Here is a 19,851-nt window from a genome sequence, read left to right as displayed (position 1 = left end):
ATTAGTAATATGGGAAAATGTTTGACAAGAATATGTCTTATGATTTTCCTTTTGATTTGGAAATCCATGATAATATATATTGATAGGATGATCCTAATTTTTCTCCCACCTCTGTATTCCAAAACATATATTATCTTCCGACCCCTCCTATTATTATATCGCAGAATTCGCATCCTACCTTCTCGTTTTTATCTCTTACCCTCTAAGCCTATGTGTCACACCCCTATTACTCTCTCTAATTATATCCTTCTCAGTACTATCAATTTTTGTCTCTTAATTTATTTTTTTAACATTGAATAAGTTTTTTGACTTTTCACTTGACTTTGATGTTGAACAATCTAACTGCTTGAATAGAGATCAGACTCAAAAGGGACCCTTACCAGACTGAGATCTACTCCTATGTTTTGATACAGATTAAATTTTATGTTTAAATCAAGCTCGAGACCTAGGCGATCATTCGGTACACACATCTACTCCACTACTATCCTTCTAAAGATAATTCAATGTCAAATAGGTTTGGATAGGGAAAGAAGCCAACATACTACAATAAAATAAAATACATGCATCACAAATATTAATAAGGGAAATAGGAGAATCGTTCAGACAGTTTGAGAAAGTTAGTTATTTTCTCCCATTCCATCTAATTTTGGGTACTACCCCCTTTAAATGATTGCTTAATGAAGCATATTTCTAAGGATATGGATTCAAATGTGTTTTGAAAAGGGAATCTTTTATTTTATTTCTCAAGTATTAAATATCATGTACATTAAAACGGCATAAGGTTAATACTATTAAATGAATTTATTTATTTATTCTTTATGATCATGAAATTATTTATTTATTTTACTCTTCAGGTATATTCATGTTCTTGATAATTATTTATTGTTTCCTCAACCCAGGAATTCTTAATATGTATCCTCTATAATTCCATTTGTTCCAAATATTTTGTTTTCTTTTCCTCTAAAAAATTAAGAATCCCATTTTTAAGTTACCCGAAGTGACTTCCTAACCCTCCTAATCGGAGTAATCGATTACATTAAATCAAACAAATTTCCTAAAATTGATTTAATATGCTAAAGTTTTTTTCACCAAATATGGTATCAATAAGATGATGATTAAAATATATAACATCAGAATATTTGGAAAATCGGAATGACGAGATTGAATCGTATTACCAAACACTAGGTCAATCTTATTTATGTGGGAGCATGGCGGAGTCGATAGACATCCAATGTCCAACTAAATGCTACAAACAGATAATTCCACCGAAGATAGGGTACTAAGCATTGAATTGAACAAAATATTTCAAATTTGCAGATGCCAATAACAACCGAAAGTTGCCTGACCATCACGTTTAATAACCTCAACTTCGTGCCTTGGGTTGAGGTTTTCAACAGATTCATATTGGCTCAAGGGAACATCTCTGATATCACTTCTCCACTTGTTCCAACGTCATTCGGCTGTACAAACTTGGTTCATGGTTGACCCTAGTCCAACATTTCTAATGCTACCTGACAATCCATCCTCTTGTTAAACCTACCTTAATAACTCCAGCTACCATCTTGTTTCCATTAATAATGGCAAAACCCGTGCGGTGTACGGACGTAGCACCGCTCAGTCTAAACTCACCTCTCTTGTCTGATATCATTTATGTGCCTACAGACACGGTGGTTTTTAAACATTCGTGCTAGTTCAGTTTCCTTCGATTTTAAAGATTAAACATTAGGTTTAAAGCGCCCAAGTGTTTTGATGAATGCCCAAAATGTAAAAGCCTTAAATTGCTTCGTCAATTGGGATCCGTAAATGATAGATTCATAACATGGAAGTAAATACACCTTGACTGCGCATAATTCATTAATAGATCTGTAATACAGTTGTGCCATCTCTGATTCATTTCACGCGTATCATCTTCATTCAATATCTTCCTAAGATTCACACCATTATTCTCAATTTAAGAAATTAATATACCACGATGATTGAACATTTGACGAATCATTCAATCGGACTTCCATCTCGTCCAATGGCTCACTCGTATCGGACGATCGCAATACGATTTCATCCCGTGGAATCGCCTGACCGTCTGACTTCCCCTCTGTGATACTATCTTTCCCTATGTTTCCACTTTAGGGCGGCAGGACAAATCCCTCAGAACCATCAATCTTCTAGAAATAAAATAAAATCCTCCGTTGAATGGCAGCTTTATCTTCACGGGTCATTCATGGTAAACTGCGGAACCATGCAGTAATTTGTCCCACGCGAGAAAAGTACAAATTGTGAATCTTGTGATAACGTAAGAGTTCCTACAGAAAATGACGATGCATTTTCCCGCTCCGTTCCTGTGCGTCGTTCAAAACAAGACTCAAGACCATGTTCATCTCTCTCATGCTTCAAGACGACATAGCCAAACATAGCCTTGAGTTTTTTTTGTGAGGAGATGCCTACTCAGTTCGACCCAATCCGTAAATAGAAAGCCAGAATAACAGTAGAACTTCCATGTTCCAATGCCACTTATCTAATGAGCTCTATTTAAAACTGTAATTTTGGTTTCCTCGTCGATTATTTTAAAAGAGAGGTCCCGCTATCTGTCTTTCTCTCTTTCACCATCTGAGAACGTTAAACCAAACTGCTTCCGGGACGGATCGGATGAGATTCCTGAACGCCGCTTTCAACCGCCCCTCCAACCCCTAAACCTCTACTCCAGCGCTTGGGACCTAAGCACCAAACATACACACAAGAAGACGCCGATGGCGGCCTCGGTCAGACCCACCGCAGCTACAAACGACACCCCTTAGCCGCCTCTCCAACTGCTTCAGTGTCTCGGAAAAACTAGCGCATTCTTCACGAATAGCTCTTCTCACGCGGTTGTACGAGAGACTGGCGGTGCTGACGTATCTCTTGGTCCGAAACGCCAACCGCAGTTCAAGAGCATTGCGCTTTGGAGACGACACCGCCCCTCTCGCCACGGCGCTGTCTTCTAGCAGCATGAAACGTTGATTTCGTAGCGAAGCCTAAATCTGCAGTTGGTTAAGCTGTTCGTCTGCGATAGAGTACACGTCGACAAGCTTCTCGATCGCAAGACTAAGTGATGGGTCACTATTCTCTTGGCAACGGGACATCTGCGAACGGAGTCACGGGTTGTGACGCGAGACGAGGCATTAAGACTTAACAAGTTACAAGTAGGTTAACGCAGAGGTGTCTGATCTACAGATAAAAAGCCAAGTGAAAGTGACAAGGGATCATGGGTTCGGACCCCAGGTCGAAAAGGTTGCAAGACTTAATGTCTTTTTAACTAAGAGCTGATACAAAAGTAGGTTTGAGAGTGGGCGTTGACCTAAAATATCTTTGATGAGCTGGAAATCGATTGGGAAATTAGAAACACGAATGATTGTGGAAGGAAACCCGTCATGTCCGGCAAATACGAGGGAACAACTCCGCCACTGGGCAGTGTTCGTGTTCTCCAAACGATGCGATCTCAGTTGGGAAACTGCGATAGGATAATGAAAGACCCTACAATATTTTGCTAAGAGGAGCTCAGTCGCGCGACAAAAGAGGATTATGCTGACGAAAGGAGACCTTACAGCTTCAACAATGTCTTGGAACGTACAAAATTTGTTTTGAGTAGATCAAATTTGTGCCCAAGGGTTATTTGTAGATTTTTCAAATAAAATACATATGGTATTAGATTAAAGGAATAAAGGAGGTTCTTCAGAACCACAAATAGAAATTAAAATAACTATCTGAGTTCCAAGCGGGATAAAAACATCTAGGTTGAGAGGGCAGATTAAAGAATGACGGCAGACCACTTGCTAGAATTCGTTCTACGTATGATAGACTGGATGCCTAGAGATTGAAATTGATGATAATGAGGCCTAAAATTTAGCTTTGAAGAAGCTAACGGATGAGCCAGTGAGAGTGAAAATATATACACTTTGACTTTGGTGATTAATAGGCTCTGCCACATGGCAGCACACAATTGGGCCGATCTGTCCATTCCATATACCGGGTTGATCTACTCTCAATCAAATACAATCGGTCGGACTTATCTTCATCTGCCTCTTCTGATTGATTGGAGTAGACAAGTGAGATTACCATCCGGGCCATCCAATCAATAAAAAAATGTTGATCAAAACAGACCCGCTAGCAACCGATCCGGCCGCAGTCCACGATATTCCGGTTCATCAAAGATATTTTAGGTCAATGCTCAATTCCGGTTCATCAAAGATATTTTAGGTCAATGCTCACTCTCAAACCTACTTTTGTCCCGGCTTTTGGATTAAAAAATATCAAGACTCGCAACTTTTTCGACGTGGGGTACGAACCCATGACCCTTGTCACTTTCAATCGCCTTTAATCTGCAGATCACACACATATGCGTTAACCTTCTTGTAACTTGTTCAGTCTTACCGCCTCGTTTCGCTTCACAACCCGTGACTCCTCCCTCGGAGATACCCGGCGGCTCAGGATAAAAAGGGTCATCTCCCCGCCAAAAAGGAGCAAGAGAATTGTGAGCCATGGCTGATACACTTTGCCTTGCGCTCGAGAAGCTCGTAGACGTGTACTCTATCGCAGGAGAGCAGCTTCTCCAACCGCAGGTCCAGCGCGTATTACGAAATCAACGGTGCATGGACGGCGAGTTCGAAGCATGCATCGAGCTTCTCGATGTCTGTGCCGCGGCGAGAGAGGCGGTTTCGTCTCTGAGGCTTCATGCTCAGGATCTTCGGTCGGCGTTGCGGACGAAGAGATACGTTAGCACGGCCATTCTCGCCTACCACCGTGCGAGAAGAGCTGTTCGTGAAGAGGCGACGAGGTTTTCCAAGACCCTAAAGCAGCTGGAGAGGAAGCGCGGCGGCGCCCTTGGCGAGCAAAGAGAAGCGTTTGTAGCTGCGGCGGGTCTGACCGAGGCCGCCATCGGCGTCTTCTTGTGTCTATCTTCGGTGCTTACGTCCCAAGCGCAGGAGAAGACGAAGAGAGAAGAGACAGTTGAACTGCAGAGGCAGCTGCACAGGACGGAGAAAGAACTGTACGGGTTGGAAGCGGGGTTGGAGTCGGCGTTTAGGGTTCTCATCCGGCATAGTGTTCTTCTACTCAACGCTTTCAGCTAGTGCGAGAGAGAGAGAGAGAGAGAAGGAGAGAGAGCAGCACCGCTGATTGTGTTCATAGTCCGTCCTGAGCAGTGGTTTTGAAATGAGTCGGCGGGTAAAACTAAAATGGTAGATTTGGATATAGTTGGAAAATGTTATACCGCCTTTCTACTCCATATTGGGTTCAACTGGATATCCAAATAATTATCCTTTTTATTCAAGCCGGCCGATGGCAGAAGAAAGGACGTATATTTGCCTATTTGTGATGTCGAAATCAGTTATCTTTTTTGCATCCGTCGACTTATTTTCATAGTAGTCAATATTTTCGCAAGAAAGTGTGACGTGGGTAGAGTCGAGTAATATCCTTCCTCTCTTGTATTTTGGAGGTATAAGATAAAAGTGTTGGAGCTTTTTTGGAACAAAATACACGAGAGCTCTGAAGTCTCGTGGACTTCCCGTTGAGATAGAGAGGATCAATAGAAACAGATACCAAGCACAACCTCTCTAATAAAAGATAAACATACTTTGGGGAGTCCATACTTTCTTACATCTTCATCTCTGTTCATAAGGGAAGGAACCGACAAACAAAATTATAAAATAAACGAACTGATGTCAGTAAGAACGTCGGTAAAGGAAGTCGGTAAAATCATTCACGGACACTGGTAACTCTCTGATTCAGCATCCCTAACAAATAGATCTTATATTTTGGGGACGTCAACGAAGCTTCTCACTTTGGTTAGTCCGTGAATTTTTACAATTGACTCTCGACTTCACAAGAGGCCACCGCCACTGTTGTATACCTTTCTGCTGACGGAGAAGATCATGGTTGTGTTGTCTTGAAGCATGGAAACGAGGCAGAATGATATGACTCTCGTTTTTAAAGTCACACAGGGGCCGATAGGTAGAGTGCATTGTCAATTTTCATTGGAATTCGTACGGACAATCTGTACTTCTGCAACGTGACAAATAAGTTCATGAATTGGCATGGTCGACCCATGAGAACGATACCCCCCCCATTCGACGGAGCTCCTTCTATATTTCAGTAAGGTTGCTCTTGTGCGCGATAGAATAACAAAAGAGGTCAGACGTTTTGTGATGCAAGAATGTGAGAATGTGCAGTGGAGGAGAGTTGGAGGCGGTTTCGGTAGGGAATGACTTGGCATTGGCATGGCCGCAGCATCTATAGGTACGGAATGAAACCCGGTTTCGGTCTCAGTATCGGTTTTTGGCTAATAGCTATACCTATACCTTAATTCAGTACAGTCTGGTTTGGTTAATGATTGGTTTCGGCTCGGTAAAACCTCTAAGTTGAGCCACATGCCACTAAAAAATATAATATTAAAACTTTAAAAAATATCAATGTCCAAATGTAGGTAAAAATATCGATTAGCATAATTAAATAAACAATTGTACTAGGTAAAGATTCCATTTGAAGAATTTAATGAAAAGGCAAAACTGTATGTGTGCATAACTTTATATATTTATACTTGAATTTACATATTTATAAACTTACATAGACAAATATTTACATATTACTTTATTTACATATTTAAATACTTAGATATTTATATTTTTCTGTCTTTTGTAATTGGGAATTTTACGTATTCATGTTAGTCGCATATTTGTGTAGTTATAGTATTTGTGTTTTTTTGTACTTATATTATTTTCATATTATTGTTATTTGGGTACTTATGTTATTTTCATATCTATGTATTTTTTATATGGTATTTGTGTATTTATGTTATTTTTATATTTCTGTGTTTAGACATTATTCTTTTTTTTGTATTTATAAGATATCAAAATTTCTTTTACATTTTCAACAGTTAAAATCTGTAGCGTAGTTGGCATAAGGTCCTTAGAGACCACTGTGGACATCTTGGGTTGAATCCTCACCCTAACAGTATTCCTTCCATCGTGGATTTGAGTCCAGTTATTGGTCCAGTTTTCTCATGATATCAAAATAAGTACTGAACTTTCGATAAACATGTGATTCCTAGACAGATGTTCGCAGTTTGGTCCGATTTTACCAAACGAGTGGTGAACTGATAACACTCTAAATTTGGTATCGAATTCAAGCAATCAGCACAATTTTATGCATTTAAGTTGTTTAAAATAGGGTTTTTATCATATATTTACATGTTAATTAATTTCTCCAAGTGAATTCTGATTTTTCCTTAATTTTTTTTATTTATGAATTTTATCAAATTTATTTATGCTTGGAATAATTCTGTTTCAAATAAAAATGGCAGGTTTAAAAATTCATTTTAATGTTAATTAATGTGCAGATGAGTTATTCCATTTTCTAGAATTTCTAGAATTTTATTGAATTTTCTAGATTTTCCAGGAATTCATTCGTGGAAGAAATGAATTTTTAAATAGAAAAATGATATATTTATAAGGAAAATATGGGTTTTAAAGCAATTTATAAAGATGGTGGGGTTTTATTAATTTTTTGTTGCAGTTATGCCCTTATAACAGCTCTTGATCGCCCATTGCAGGCGTGAAAATCCAATAAAAATATTTCCAGGGTTTCATTGAATTAATCTGAATATTTCTATGATTTTTCTATTTTTTAAAGGAAATACGGATGAGAGAGAAAGCAACATGTGTATCGACATATAAATTTTCTGGGGGGCATCCGTTTGCGCGAGCCCATTTAAATTCCTGAAAATTTTCTCTTCGAGAGGTAAGTTCACCGCCCGTGCAATGCATATACACCCAATACTCGGGAGGTGACATGCCATCCTGTGCTTGGCTGGCGGCAGTAAAAGCGCATACAAAAGTGAAAAGTGCTATCTATGCTATTTATTATTTATTTTTTCTCTTATTTCAGCCAGGAGGTACGTGGCGTGCCGTGAGAGGAGGCTCCAAAACATTTTTAAAATGTGCCAGCCAATGGGAGATCAAAACGTCATTGTGTGTATGGAAAAAAATAATTAAATAAGTGAATGTTGATCCAATGGCTATGATTGTTCCAAATTCATTTATTAATACCTTTTGATCCTGAAGTTTGATTGAAGTCATTTTTAATATAGTTTCTTGTCTCAACCTCATCTTTCTTTCTGTATGCTTGGAGCATTCAGATAAAGCCTACATCGATTGATATAAACTAATTACTTATTGAGGGTAAAATGGTAATTTTTACCATTTAACCTAAGTATAAAAGCTTAATTTCTAGATAAGAAGGTCATTCTAGAGGGGGCTTTATCACAGTTGCAAGACAGAGAGAAGCAACAACGTAGATCATTTCTATGTGGTATTTGTATTTCATTGTATTTGAATTTTTAGTGTAATTTGGATGATTTTTTAGTGAATTTCGTCATTGTTCTTCTTGATCTTAGTATAAAGGTCTATATCGCTTGGCTTGAGCAGCATGTAAAGCTCTTAGTTGGATTGCGAGGAGAGATTGTGAAATTTACCTAGCTATTCCATTTGCACATTAGAAAAAATTATGAAAAAATGTTTAATTTCTAGGAGATATTAGATTGCCTTCATGATCTAATAGTTAGTGGATTGGATACCCTATTCCACCAAAAAAAATTAAAACTAAATCTCCTTCCTTTTTATTGGATCAAAGAAGTCAATTTAGAGATCCCTAATTCTTCGACTATTCCAATCTCTTCTACCCTTTTTTTCTAAATTATTAAGCTAATTAGGGTAATTTAATCTTCATTGAAGATTAAATTAACTATAATTGGGATCAAATTATTCAAGTAGATATCTAATTGAATTACCTTACTAGCTTCCCTTGGACAATATCTATAACTATCATTATACATCTTAACTTAAGGTTTTATACATTTTATTGTTTAAGCTAATATTACCAATGACAAGGGATTCTAAAATTCCATAGTTCACCCCTTATTTTTGGCTTATCACAAACCCAAGCCACAGACAGTGGCCTCAACCATTCAGAGATGCCCAACTAGAAGTCTATTTTCTTTTAGAATAAAATTTTTTAGTTTTGTGGCCTATCAAGTGATAAATTCATTTTGAAAAAAACTACAAAGACCAAAACCTCCTCAACTTAGAGACCTAAACTACAACATTTAAAGTGGGGACTAAAAATCACTAATAATGTGCTAATTTTCATAGTAATGTTTTTTCTCCTTGAAATTATCAAAAATCCATATTATTAAAGTTTAGAATACTTTTTCACATTTTATCATGAATTACCAATTTTTCTTTTTTCTTTTTACATAATGTTTTGACATTAATTTCAAGAATAAAATTTTTTTACCAGTTATAAAATATTTTTTATTCATTTAAATGGTTTAAGAAGTTTATTTTATTTTAATATGATATTCTGATTTTTCTGGATTTTCAAGAATTTATATAAAATATTCTGAATTTAAATTCATAAAAAGAATAATTTAATAATTCAAAATTATTATTTTGAATTTATTTAAATATTACTAATGAATTAATAATTTTTCAAGTCCTTGAAGTTCATGCCATGTTATCAATCAGCCATATGATTCGGAGGATAGAGAAAATTGGATGGCTTAAATCCCTTCAAATTGATGCGGTGATAACTAATGACCCTCAAAGACTTTAGGGCTAAAATTTTGAGGGTAATTTCACATTTCCCTCCTCTATTCATCCATCATCTTGGATCTACAAATAGAACCCCACATCATTGTAAAAAAGACCTTGTTTGATTGTGTTCCTAATTATGGTTAGCAGAGTGATGTTCTCATTCAAAATCCCGTTGACGTTCGAGACGAGACGGCACAGTGCGCCTACCCTCTCCTCCAACCTCCATCTCTGCTCCTGTGCCAGTTCACCAGTTAAGCCGCTGACGCTCTCTGGCTCCTCTCCATCACACCTGCTCTGGCTGCAGCAATTGTGGTCGAATCTGCACGACGAGCTATGCGCCAACGAGGTACACCATCCTCCCGCTTGCTCGTTATATTATCCTTTGCAGTAAACTTTTGTCTTGACTCCACCGCGCTCAGGCTAGGTAGATGAGAGAGGAAAATTGGGAGTTAACTACGAGAAATTAGAGCGTCATACCGATACAGACGATTCCATCTGTTACCTGCGAGCCCTACAGATTGATTATGTTCAGCCCGTAGACGTCATCATTCCCTCCGACGATGTTTGAGAGGCCACCGTCACCGTCGCCGGTGACCCCTTCAGAGCTCAAAGCTCGACATCTCCCTCGAGTCGGGGCCTGCAAGCACGACATGTAGGACGCATTCATCACATTGCATTGTAGTTACATTTCCTGTAATGGTTTATCTATTACGTCGGACAAAGACATTGTCGACGTCTGACACCCCTATGGAGGCACCGAGCCATTATCCTCAGTACCGACCGGATGACATCCTCGACGACGTCCCGCATCAAATTGGTATCAGAGCATTGTCTTGATATCCGTCAGGATGACGACACCGTCGTCATCCAACATCAAATTGGTATTAGAGCATCATCTTGATACCCGTTCGGACGATGACACAGCCGTCATCTAGCATGTGTCCATCTCCATCTATCATTACCCAACACTCCCAAAGTGCCATCCAAGGTATCTTTAATTTAGAATGAATTGGTATTCTTCTACTATAAAGTAATATTGAAACTCATTATTATTCTATAAAATATAAATAAATTGGGTCAAACATGATTAATATTTCACGACCTTACTAATCATTCTTTTAAAAATATCTTTTCACTATTTTGGTTTTTTAAAATTATATTTGTCTCCATAAATCAATATAAAATTCTAAAAAGTAGAAATCAAAGATAAAAATTCACATATTCAATACATTCTTTCTATGGATTTGACCCTTACTCGCTCAATGCGCATTGGCAAATTATTTTTATTGTTGTATAAACCATAAGCCTTAAATTACATTAAGCCCCAATTTCGTGTTCATTTGTGACTTAGGTGAGTAATATGCGAATAAGCCTAGAAGCATGTAAGTAACCTGATCTTTTGATTGTACAGCCTGAAATATAATTTTGATGTGAATCAACGTGATTAACAGTTTGGTATAATATCATTCAGGATTTTTTACTGATCAATTCAGTAAATTCTTTCTACCAAATAACACCAACTTCATATCCACACTAGTCCCTACACACTAGTGGCTATGATATCCTTCTCGACTATGATTTAAATAGGAACACTTAGAAAATATTATTAAAGACTAGTGATCTCTCTATTAATATATTAGCAAAATTCACTAATTCTGACTATGTACTTTTGGACTTCATTTTAAGCATCACACGTGCACTAGAATAAATATGTTTTATTAATAAACATGAAATGAGATATGGAATGTGTGATTGGCTTGTCGGGCACATAAATTTCCACCAAGAGGACTAATTGGCTAATATCTTCACCAAGGGAATATGAAGAATCAGGTTTATAGAGATGTAAATGACCATATGAGTTGTTGAGGAGGAACCACATCACGATCAAGGGAGAAAATGTTGGAATTGATCACTAGGGTTAGAAGAAGATTATAGAATGCCTGTTTTTTTACTTATTTCCCTGTTAATATTTACCTCGCATAACAACTTTGAACTTCTTGTCGTCTTAAAAGGTACTCGTCTGGTTGTAGAACCGCGAGCATTTTTATTTTTCGTCCATCTATTTCATTCTATGTTAAACCTCAACACACCCCTCTATGTCCTCTCCTGCGGAGATTGCCATTGGCTATCGCCTTCATATTCGCTGGCCCTGTCTCGCCACATCTACCTTCCTCTCCCCTTTTGCTCCACGGTCACACCCCCATCTGCGGTCCTACAACACTGACCCCCTCACACCCCCTCTTCCTTCTATTTGTAGGGTCAAACACCCCTTCCCACCTACGATCTCGACATAGCCACCTCCACCACCCTGGTTGATATTCTCCTCTTCCCCCATATCCTTGTTGGGTTCCATGCCTTGGTTCATCCTTGGAATACATGAGTACATGAAGCAGAAGCGTGTTAATCGATTCATAATCGATATTTAAAATTCATACATCAGATGTACCTTTTGGGGAATTTTTCCACCCTTGCCCTTCTCTCATTGAGATCATTCTTAAGCCGTTCACATGTCCAACCTCTAGAAGTATCCAAGTGATCACTTGGCGCTTGAATTTCCACTTCTTCAACTCTTCTTGAAAGTATTAAAGATCTTCTCACCATGAAGACACTCTCCTTGGATGAGTGGAGAAGAGAGTGGAGAAAGGCAGTGCTCTCAAATTTGGCTGGCCTGGGTGCTTAAAATGAGTGCCCCTTCTCTATTTATACTTATGTTTTTCTCAAAACCCCCACAAATTAAAATATACTCACCAATGCCCGTATGATCTTATGCATGTGACCCTATAGGCCCATGTATCATTATAGTTAATAACTTAAGTGGCCCAATAATAATTATTGGCCAACCTTATTAATTAATTATATCAACATATATATTAATTAACTAACTTTCGATTTAAACCAAATAGTAGGTTAAATTTTCAGCCCTTGGGGTGACAACCTACACCTTGTGCTCTAGAAGATAGCGAGTAGTGTTTGAGCTCTCTTATGGAACCTTTATTGCCATCGAGTACCGTCTATGTATAATTCATCATTCGCGTGAGACTCTCAAATGACTTAGGGTATGATTGATTGTCAAACCCTAATTTGTCATTCAATTAGTACTGATGCATAACGGGAATCAAGGGTGAGATTCGTGCCATATCCGAGCTATGACTTATCAGAATCCCATGATTAGAGGCTTGTAAGTTATAGTAAAAATATAGTGGTCCATCCATGAGATGGCCGTGGTGTATCAGGTCAATGGATCCCTTATACAATGGTGACATGAATCAACCTGATTGAGGTTTAGGTATAATACCATTCAGTAGTTCGTACGGATCAATTCAGTTAACTCTTTCTCAAAAGAGCACCCACTATTTCTCCTTAGTGTCATCACAATAATATCCACAAGATCAGTTATATTTATCGTATAAATAGGATTACTTAGTGTTATTCTATCCAGATAATTTTATCTCTAATAAAATGATAAATTCCTAGGAATTTACATACATTTCAGATGATTTTGGTATTTGTGCATTAGCTATAAATTTCAATTTTGCACATTATGGATATTTTTAGCTAATCTCCTTGAATTCTCTAAATTCAAGCAGTTTGACGATTGATGAGTATTTTATAGTTACAAATGTGCAGAAAGAACCAAATGGTGTTTTGGGCCTTCAAAAAAGAAATCAGAGGGAGATGGGCAATGACCTGACCTGCCCATTAGGCTCTCAAAAGCCTTACAAAGAAACAAGTTGAAGATCACAATGGGAAGCTCTTAACCCATGGAGAAAAAGAGCCAAAATGGCAAGAAAAGAGAATATAAAATGTCGAAAGGGGTATTTTAATAATTCTTCTTATGTATAAATACCTTTTTTCTCTCTCTCATTTCCCCTCATTCTGGACGTTCTCTACCAAGTGGCTGGCCAACAAGACTAGGCATTTTCAGAATCATGGTTGTTCAACCTTCTTGAAGTACGTTCGTTGAAGCTTTTATTCAATCTCTTCTCTTTTTTTAATTGAACACGCCTGATCCTGGAAAAAATATAAGGATCTAGACTTGGGAGTAAGCATTGAGGGCTCACCGGACTTGCATTGAGGTTGTAGGAACCTAGATTTCCATTTTCCCATCATTATATATCCATTTCCCTTTTATATTCATTACTTTCTCACTCTAAACACTTATTTTCCCTACTTTCTCTCTCTAAAATCAACTATTTTTTTCTCTAGACCTTCATCCATATCCGTAATTTTTTTTCCTTCAAATTTCATAAAAAATTTCCACTATTTGCACCTTCAAATTCTCTTTCAAACTCCTTCTACCCCCTTCCTCACTTCGACCATTTTCTCTCTCTAAGCTCGTTCATGTCTCTCTCTAGAATTTTAATCATATCTCCCCTTCACCCCCCTTTAAATCCAAAAAAAATCATTTTTTTGACATCTTGAAGTCCTCCTTTCCCATCGCTGCCACAGCTGTGCTGGTGTGCGCTAATGCGCCCCTTTGCCCCCCAAACATGTGTGTGCGTAGCAGAGCACCCAGTGCATAGAGGGGCACTCTCTATCTGAGAATTAATCAATTTTGGGCTAAGTTCAAGAGGGAGTTGACTTGTTCGAACCGGTATGACAGCGTCCTATCGGCCTTAAAAAAACTTTTTAAGGTTTTCTAGAGCATTTTAAAAATATTTCAATCATAAATAAAAATTCCTAAAATTAATATAATCAATATCTTGTTATTTTAAAATTTAAAAAATATATAAAAAATCTATGAATCTTGCTTGTATCATTTCTAGAGGTTTTTGGTGTCAATTAATTCTAGAAAAATCTACGAAAGTATATTTTCAAATTTTGGTGTTAATTAAATTTAGAAAAATTAGTATAAACATTTTTGTCATTTTTCTTTGTATTTATGAAAATTACAAAAAAACTATATAAATTAACTAAAAATCAAAAAAATCCCAGAAATTATATTTCTCACTATTTAACTCATTTCTTTCATTCCAACATTTAGGAAAACAAATCTAAAACTAAATGCCTGCCTCTCTTTGGATCAACCCATTACTTGCCTTGTATTAATTATTGAATAGTTAAGTGGATTTTTTTATAAATATTGTTGGCTAAGTCTAAATTCAAAAAACAACATTAAACTGGTGCCGTTTTCTGGGAGGTAATGAAAAAATTTTATAAACACTTCATTGATCAATATCATGTTCCATGCATGGCACATGTTCTAAATTTCATGGTGCAGCGAGGCATGAAGGAACTAGGTATTTTAGGTTATTAATTTTTCTAAATTCAAATGCTTCTATTCAAAAATATTTGACCCATTCTTTGACTCATTTTCTAGCTGCAACTTCAACATAGAGAGTTCGCCACTATCTAAATTTATGCCATAATTTTGGTATAGAAAATTAGATCTTGGTGATTGAAGATTTCCCACTAGTGGAACTCCATAGCTGAAAGAATGATTCAGCTTACAAGAGGATAATTATATTAGAAAAGATAGCGAATTATTATCTAAATACAAACAAAGTTAGCAATTTTATCATGTTTCAAGAGTAATATCTCTTCAGAAAGTTTTCTGATAAACTAGAAGGCTTTTGTGATGCCACAAACATCCTTTCACAATAGAGGCCACTACATCATCTACTATTTTGTGGGACATCAACTTCCTTTGAGATCAGTTAGCCCTGTAATGCATGCCACATGTGATCTGCAACCCAATCTCTCAAGGACTCAATAATGAACAAAAAAATTTTACTTAAAATTGCATATGCTGCAACGAAGTAGACGGGGAGAGATTGTCAACATCACATGAAGTTCAAACCTATGTTCCCCATTGTGACAACATTAGACCCCTCTAAAAGAAGCTTGATTTAATCTCTAGTGATGATATTTTTTTTATCATCCACACCAGTGTGCAAATGCTCAATAAAGTGCCCACCTCTTCAACTTCAACCAAGCAGTAAGTTATGGAAGATCAACCATATATACATGCAAATGACTCAAAATTAATGAATATTCTATGAAGTAAGAGAAAAAATCAGAAGTCTATGTAAAATATTCTAAAGAGGAGCCTAGCATTTGTCCTCGTGATGAACCACTCAAGTGGTGGTCTAAAGTTAGGTCTACAAAATATCCACGACCTGCAATGGTCACAAAGAAGTTCTTCTCTATTTGTGCTTCAAGTGCACGACTAGACCATTTATTTTCATCACGAAGAGGGATTGTCATTTTCAAAAGGGGCCGTTATCCGCAGAATTTATATCCATAGTGAAGACTTTAATGGACTAATAAGTCCAATGAGGAGTACAAAGAAGAAGATGGTAATGTGATCGTTGTATGGTAGTACTACAATTGTGTATTGTTCAATCCTGATGTATGTCTATGCTTTTTTAGCTTGTAGCAGTGAGATTGTGCCAAAGCAATGCTATGTTGGATGTGGTCCAACACAGCAACTGAAGAGAGTTCAGAAACATCTAAAATGAGTTTTTATTTTCCAAGATGGACCTTATAAATTACATTGTCGTGCATTATTTCTTTAGGAATTCTTGACAATTTTTCATCTTTGACTTTGACAAGTCAAATGACTGGACCAAGGCCGGAGCAGGACCGGACAAGACTGGACTTTGACCAAACTTTAGATAAGATTTAGGTACATTCTAGAAGGGGGGACCAGATGGGGACAGTCAAAGTTTATTTCCACGCTCATGTTTTGCATGCTACCTCTCTATAGCATCTGTCCTAAATTCTCTTGCCGTTGATCCTCTCCGGGTGCTGCTGCCCTAAACTCGTCTTAGGAGTTACCACACTTCCTAAATCACAAATCGAATTGAGAACCTTATCAACTATAGAGGAAGGGCAGGATTTCTACACGCCCATAGCGCAACGACCAACGGCATACACCATGGACTAAACCACCAACTCCAGACCCTACAGAGACGACAAGATTTCACCGGCAACGCTATTTTATATTTATCAATATCCAGTACCGGCTATCTCAACAAACCGACGCAAATAGCACATTCATCTGAATCGAAATCATGGTTTTTCTTGATCAGTAATAAAACTAAATCTTTCATTATTTCTTCTTCTTCTTTTCTTCCTCTCTTGTACCAAAAATTCTTCTTCCTCTCGAGCCCATTTCGACAAGATTAATGTTTGGTCAGGGGATCCCATGCCGAGGGGGAGGATTTCCTCTAAAACGGGAAGGACTTGACTGGTTCGAAGGACCCATCAAGCCCAGTCTGCAGATCTCCTCCAACGGCGGAGCCTCCCAGCTCCAAGCCCTCCGCTGCAAGTCTTCCAAGCCCTTCACGCAAGCCCCCATGTCGAGCGACGCCACGCGCTGCCTCGCATCCGCCGCCTCTCGGCCGGCTACCTCATCAAAGACTTTCTCCCAACCATCTTCCCTGCCTCTTCTACCGTCACAGAGCTCCAAGCAACCGTTCCTCCACTCCGTCCAGCTCCAATCGGCGTCGACATTCGTCATCACCTCCTCCAAGCACTGTCCCGTGCAAGCCGGCCTGCAAGGCCTACACTTGACGCCGTTCATGGGCCCCCGGCTTGCTAAGGACGCCACTGGGACGCCGAACGTTGACGGTGGGAACGGGTAACGGCGTTCACTTAGCACGCAGAACGGTAGGCTGAGCTCTAGAAACGGCACTCCGGCTAAGTCCAGCTGGGCCTTGAACGCCGACTCTGAGTTCAGTCCTCGGTAGCCAGCCGCGTCGAGCGAGGGGATGACGGAGATCCGGGAAAGAGCCACGGATGACGTCCTCGCATCCCCAGCGCCGAATCTGTCGTTCAGGCCTTCGAAACGTGAACCCTCAGGAACAACGTAAGCGTCAGCGATGAAGCTCCTGACGCTTAGCGGCGCCGACCAGAACGAGTCTACTCTTGTGCGGACGATCCAGTCGTAGGAGAAGTTGCCCTGCAACTCGCGCGCCTTGATAATGGCGAGGCATCCTTCGACCAGATTGAAGTACTGGAGAAGCCCCTGCAAGAACGAGACATGAGGCAGATGGAAAATGACTCAGTCTTGCGTTAGAGACCTCTATCAGAACGGGAAATGGAACGAGCCCTTGCTGGTTCGTGTTCCGTCATCAGACTCCACACAATTGGAGTCTATTTCCATTGGTTCTACCTGTATTCCGTTTGGGGAGCCGCGAGAGGAGAGAACGCGGGCCTGCGACTCGGTCTCGGTTAGGACGTTGGGACGGAAAATACGGACAGCGGCGATCCGTGGCGCTGCGGCGAGGAGGAAGAACTTGAAGGCGTCCTTGTCTTGCGGGCTGTGAAGGAAGAGGTCGGCGTTGGGGTATTCCAAGAGAATATTCTTCACGATGGAAGGTCCGGTGAGCTCGAAGCGGCGCGCGCCGCCGACGAGGCAGACGGCGATTCGCGCGTGGTGCAAGTCGGCGTTTTGTACGGTGGGGTCGACGAAGAAGGTAGGAGCGGAAGCGCGGTAGAAGGGAGAGAGTAGAAAGAGAATCAGAGATGGAACAATTAAGAGGAGTGAGAGGCGTAGAATGGTGGTTGGAGAACGCTTCGTAAAGACATCGCCGGGATGGTGTACCTCGTCCGGCTGCGCATTGAACCTCATGATCGCCTCTCTTTGTCTCTCTCCCCCCCTCCCTCCTAATCTCTCTCTTTTTATCAGTCTCTCCCTCCTCTCTCTATCTATCTATGTCTCTCTCCCTCCCTCCCTCCTAATCTCTCTCTCTTTCTCAGTCTCTCCCTCCTCTCTCTATCTATCTATATCTCTCTCCCTCTCACTCTTCCTCTCTCCCTCCCTCTCTCTTTCTCTCTCCCTCTCACTCTTCCTCTCTCCCTCCCTCTCTCTTTCTCTCTCCCTCTCTCTCTTTCTCTCTCTCTCTCTTTCTCTCTCTCCCTCTCGGTCTCTCTTTCTCTCTTTCTCTCTCTCTCTCTATCTCTCTCTCTCTTCCTTTCTCTCCCTCTATCTCCCTCTCTCTCCCTCTCTATCCCTCTCTCTCTCTTCCTTTCTCTCCCTCTCTCTCCCTCTCTCTCCCTCTCTCTCTCTCTCTCTCTCTCTCCCTCTCTCTCTCTCTCTCTCCCTCTCTCTCTCTCTTCCTTTCTCTCCCTCTCTCTCCCTCTCTCTCCCTCTATCTCCCTCTCTCTCTCTCTTCCTTTCTCTCCCTCTCCCTCCCTCTCTCTCCCTCTCTCTCCCTCTCTCTCCCTCTCTCTCTCTCTCCCTCTCACTCTCTTCCTCTCTCTCCCCCTCTCTCTCTCTCTGCCTCTCTCTACCTGTCTCTCTCTCTCTCTGCCTCGCTCTCCCTCTCTCTGCCTCTCTCTCTCTTTCTCTTTCTCAGTGTCTCTCTCTGCCTCTCCTTGGCTCTCTCTGCCTCTCTGTCTCTCTGTCTCTCTTTGTCTCTCCCTCTCTCTCGTTCACTAAGAGATGAAGTTATCACAACGCAATTCTGATTGTGTTTCTGCGCGCGGAATGTGGAAATGGGATTTGTATCGTTAAATAGCTTGCAATGGATTAATAGATCGTTTACTGGGACTTACTGGAAAGGAAGTTAAGGAGAAGAACATGATGATGTTTCGTTGGATGAGAGCCTATGTGCATGTGGGTAACCAACAATACCTGGAGAGGGCTAGAAAGCTCTGATGGAGATTGAAGGACTCAGAAAGGAAACGTCTTCTGGAAGGCAATTTGCACAATAATATCAAGCCACTTGGCTGTTAGATTTCTCCTGTTTACACAGTACAAACAAACAATGAAAAGTGGAGCAAGAAAGAATTTTCAGCGATCAAATAACATATCTTAAAAATGCATCATTTATAAATCAGTTAGTCCATGAATTTAGTATTTTACATGCATACTGTCATTTCTTTCATTTGGGTTCTGAATTGTTAGTACACATCCAGATTATTTGCTTTTTATTTTGATCAACCCTATTTAAGGGAAGTTACACGTTATTTTCCGACACTAGTGAATTGAGTACAAATGTACATGACTTCTGTATTAAAGAGCTAAGTGAATAAGGATTGAATGGCAAAACATAGCTCCTAATTTTTGGACAAATCAAAAACTAGTTGTGTGGGCATAATTGGGAAAGGGGCAGGAAGTGGAAGACCCAAAATGATCCGGGCCATAGGCCATCTGGATGGATTTCTGTCCAATACCCATGAGGGTAAATGCACAAGGTCTTGGATCCCAGCGGCACAAAGAACAACTACAAGAGCAGCCCCCCCCGGCCCAGCCGTAAAAATAAAAATCAAACTAATTTTA

At 39.6% G+C, this 19,851-nt stretch overlaps 2 protein-coding genes across 2 annotated transcripts; one reads left to right on the top strand and one right to left on the bottom strand.

Annotated features, from left to right (window-relative positions):
• Positions 1-4,509: 4,509 nt before the first annotated feature.
• Positions 4,510-5,330, top strand: LOC144714956 (uncharacterized). The gene has a single exon (XM_078589771.1). The coding sequence runs from the start codon at positions 4,512-4,514 to the stop codon at positions 5,100-5,102; it is 591 nt and encodes a 196-aa protein (XP_078445897.1). The 5' UTR covers positions 4,510-4,511; the 3' UTR covers positions 5,103-5,330.
• An 11,262-nt stretch (positions 5,331-16,592) lies between these two features.
• On the bottom strand, positions 16,593-18,419 carry LOC144715045 (uncharacterized). Its single transcript, XM_078589894.1, has 2 exons — positions 17,740-18,419; positions 16,593-17,592 (listed from the first exon to the last, which is right to left on the bottom strand). Exons 1-2 carry the CDS (start codon positions 18,196-18,198, stop codon positions 16,759-16,761), a joined length of 1,293 nt encoding a protein of 430 aa, XP_078446020.1. The 5' UTR covers positions 18,199-18,419; the 3' UTR covers positions 16,593-16,758.
• Between the last annotated feature and the right edge of the window lie 1,432 nt (positions 18,420-19,851).

Source organism: Wolffia australiana, chromosome 18 (assembly GCF_029677425.1).
Source record: "Wolffia australiana isolate 7733 chromosome 18, ASM2967742v1".
NCBI classification, from domain to species: domain Eukaryota; kingdom Viridiplantae; phylum Streptophyta; class Magnoliopsida; order Alismatales; family Araceae; genus Wolffia; species Wolffia australiana.
This window is presented reverse-complemented; position numbering and strand designations above follow the sequence as displayed.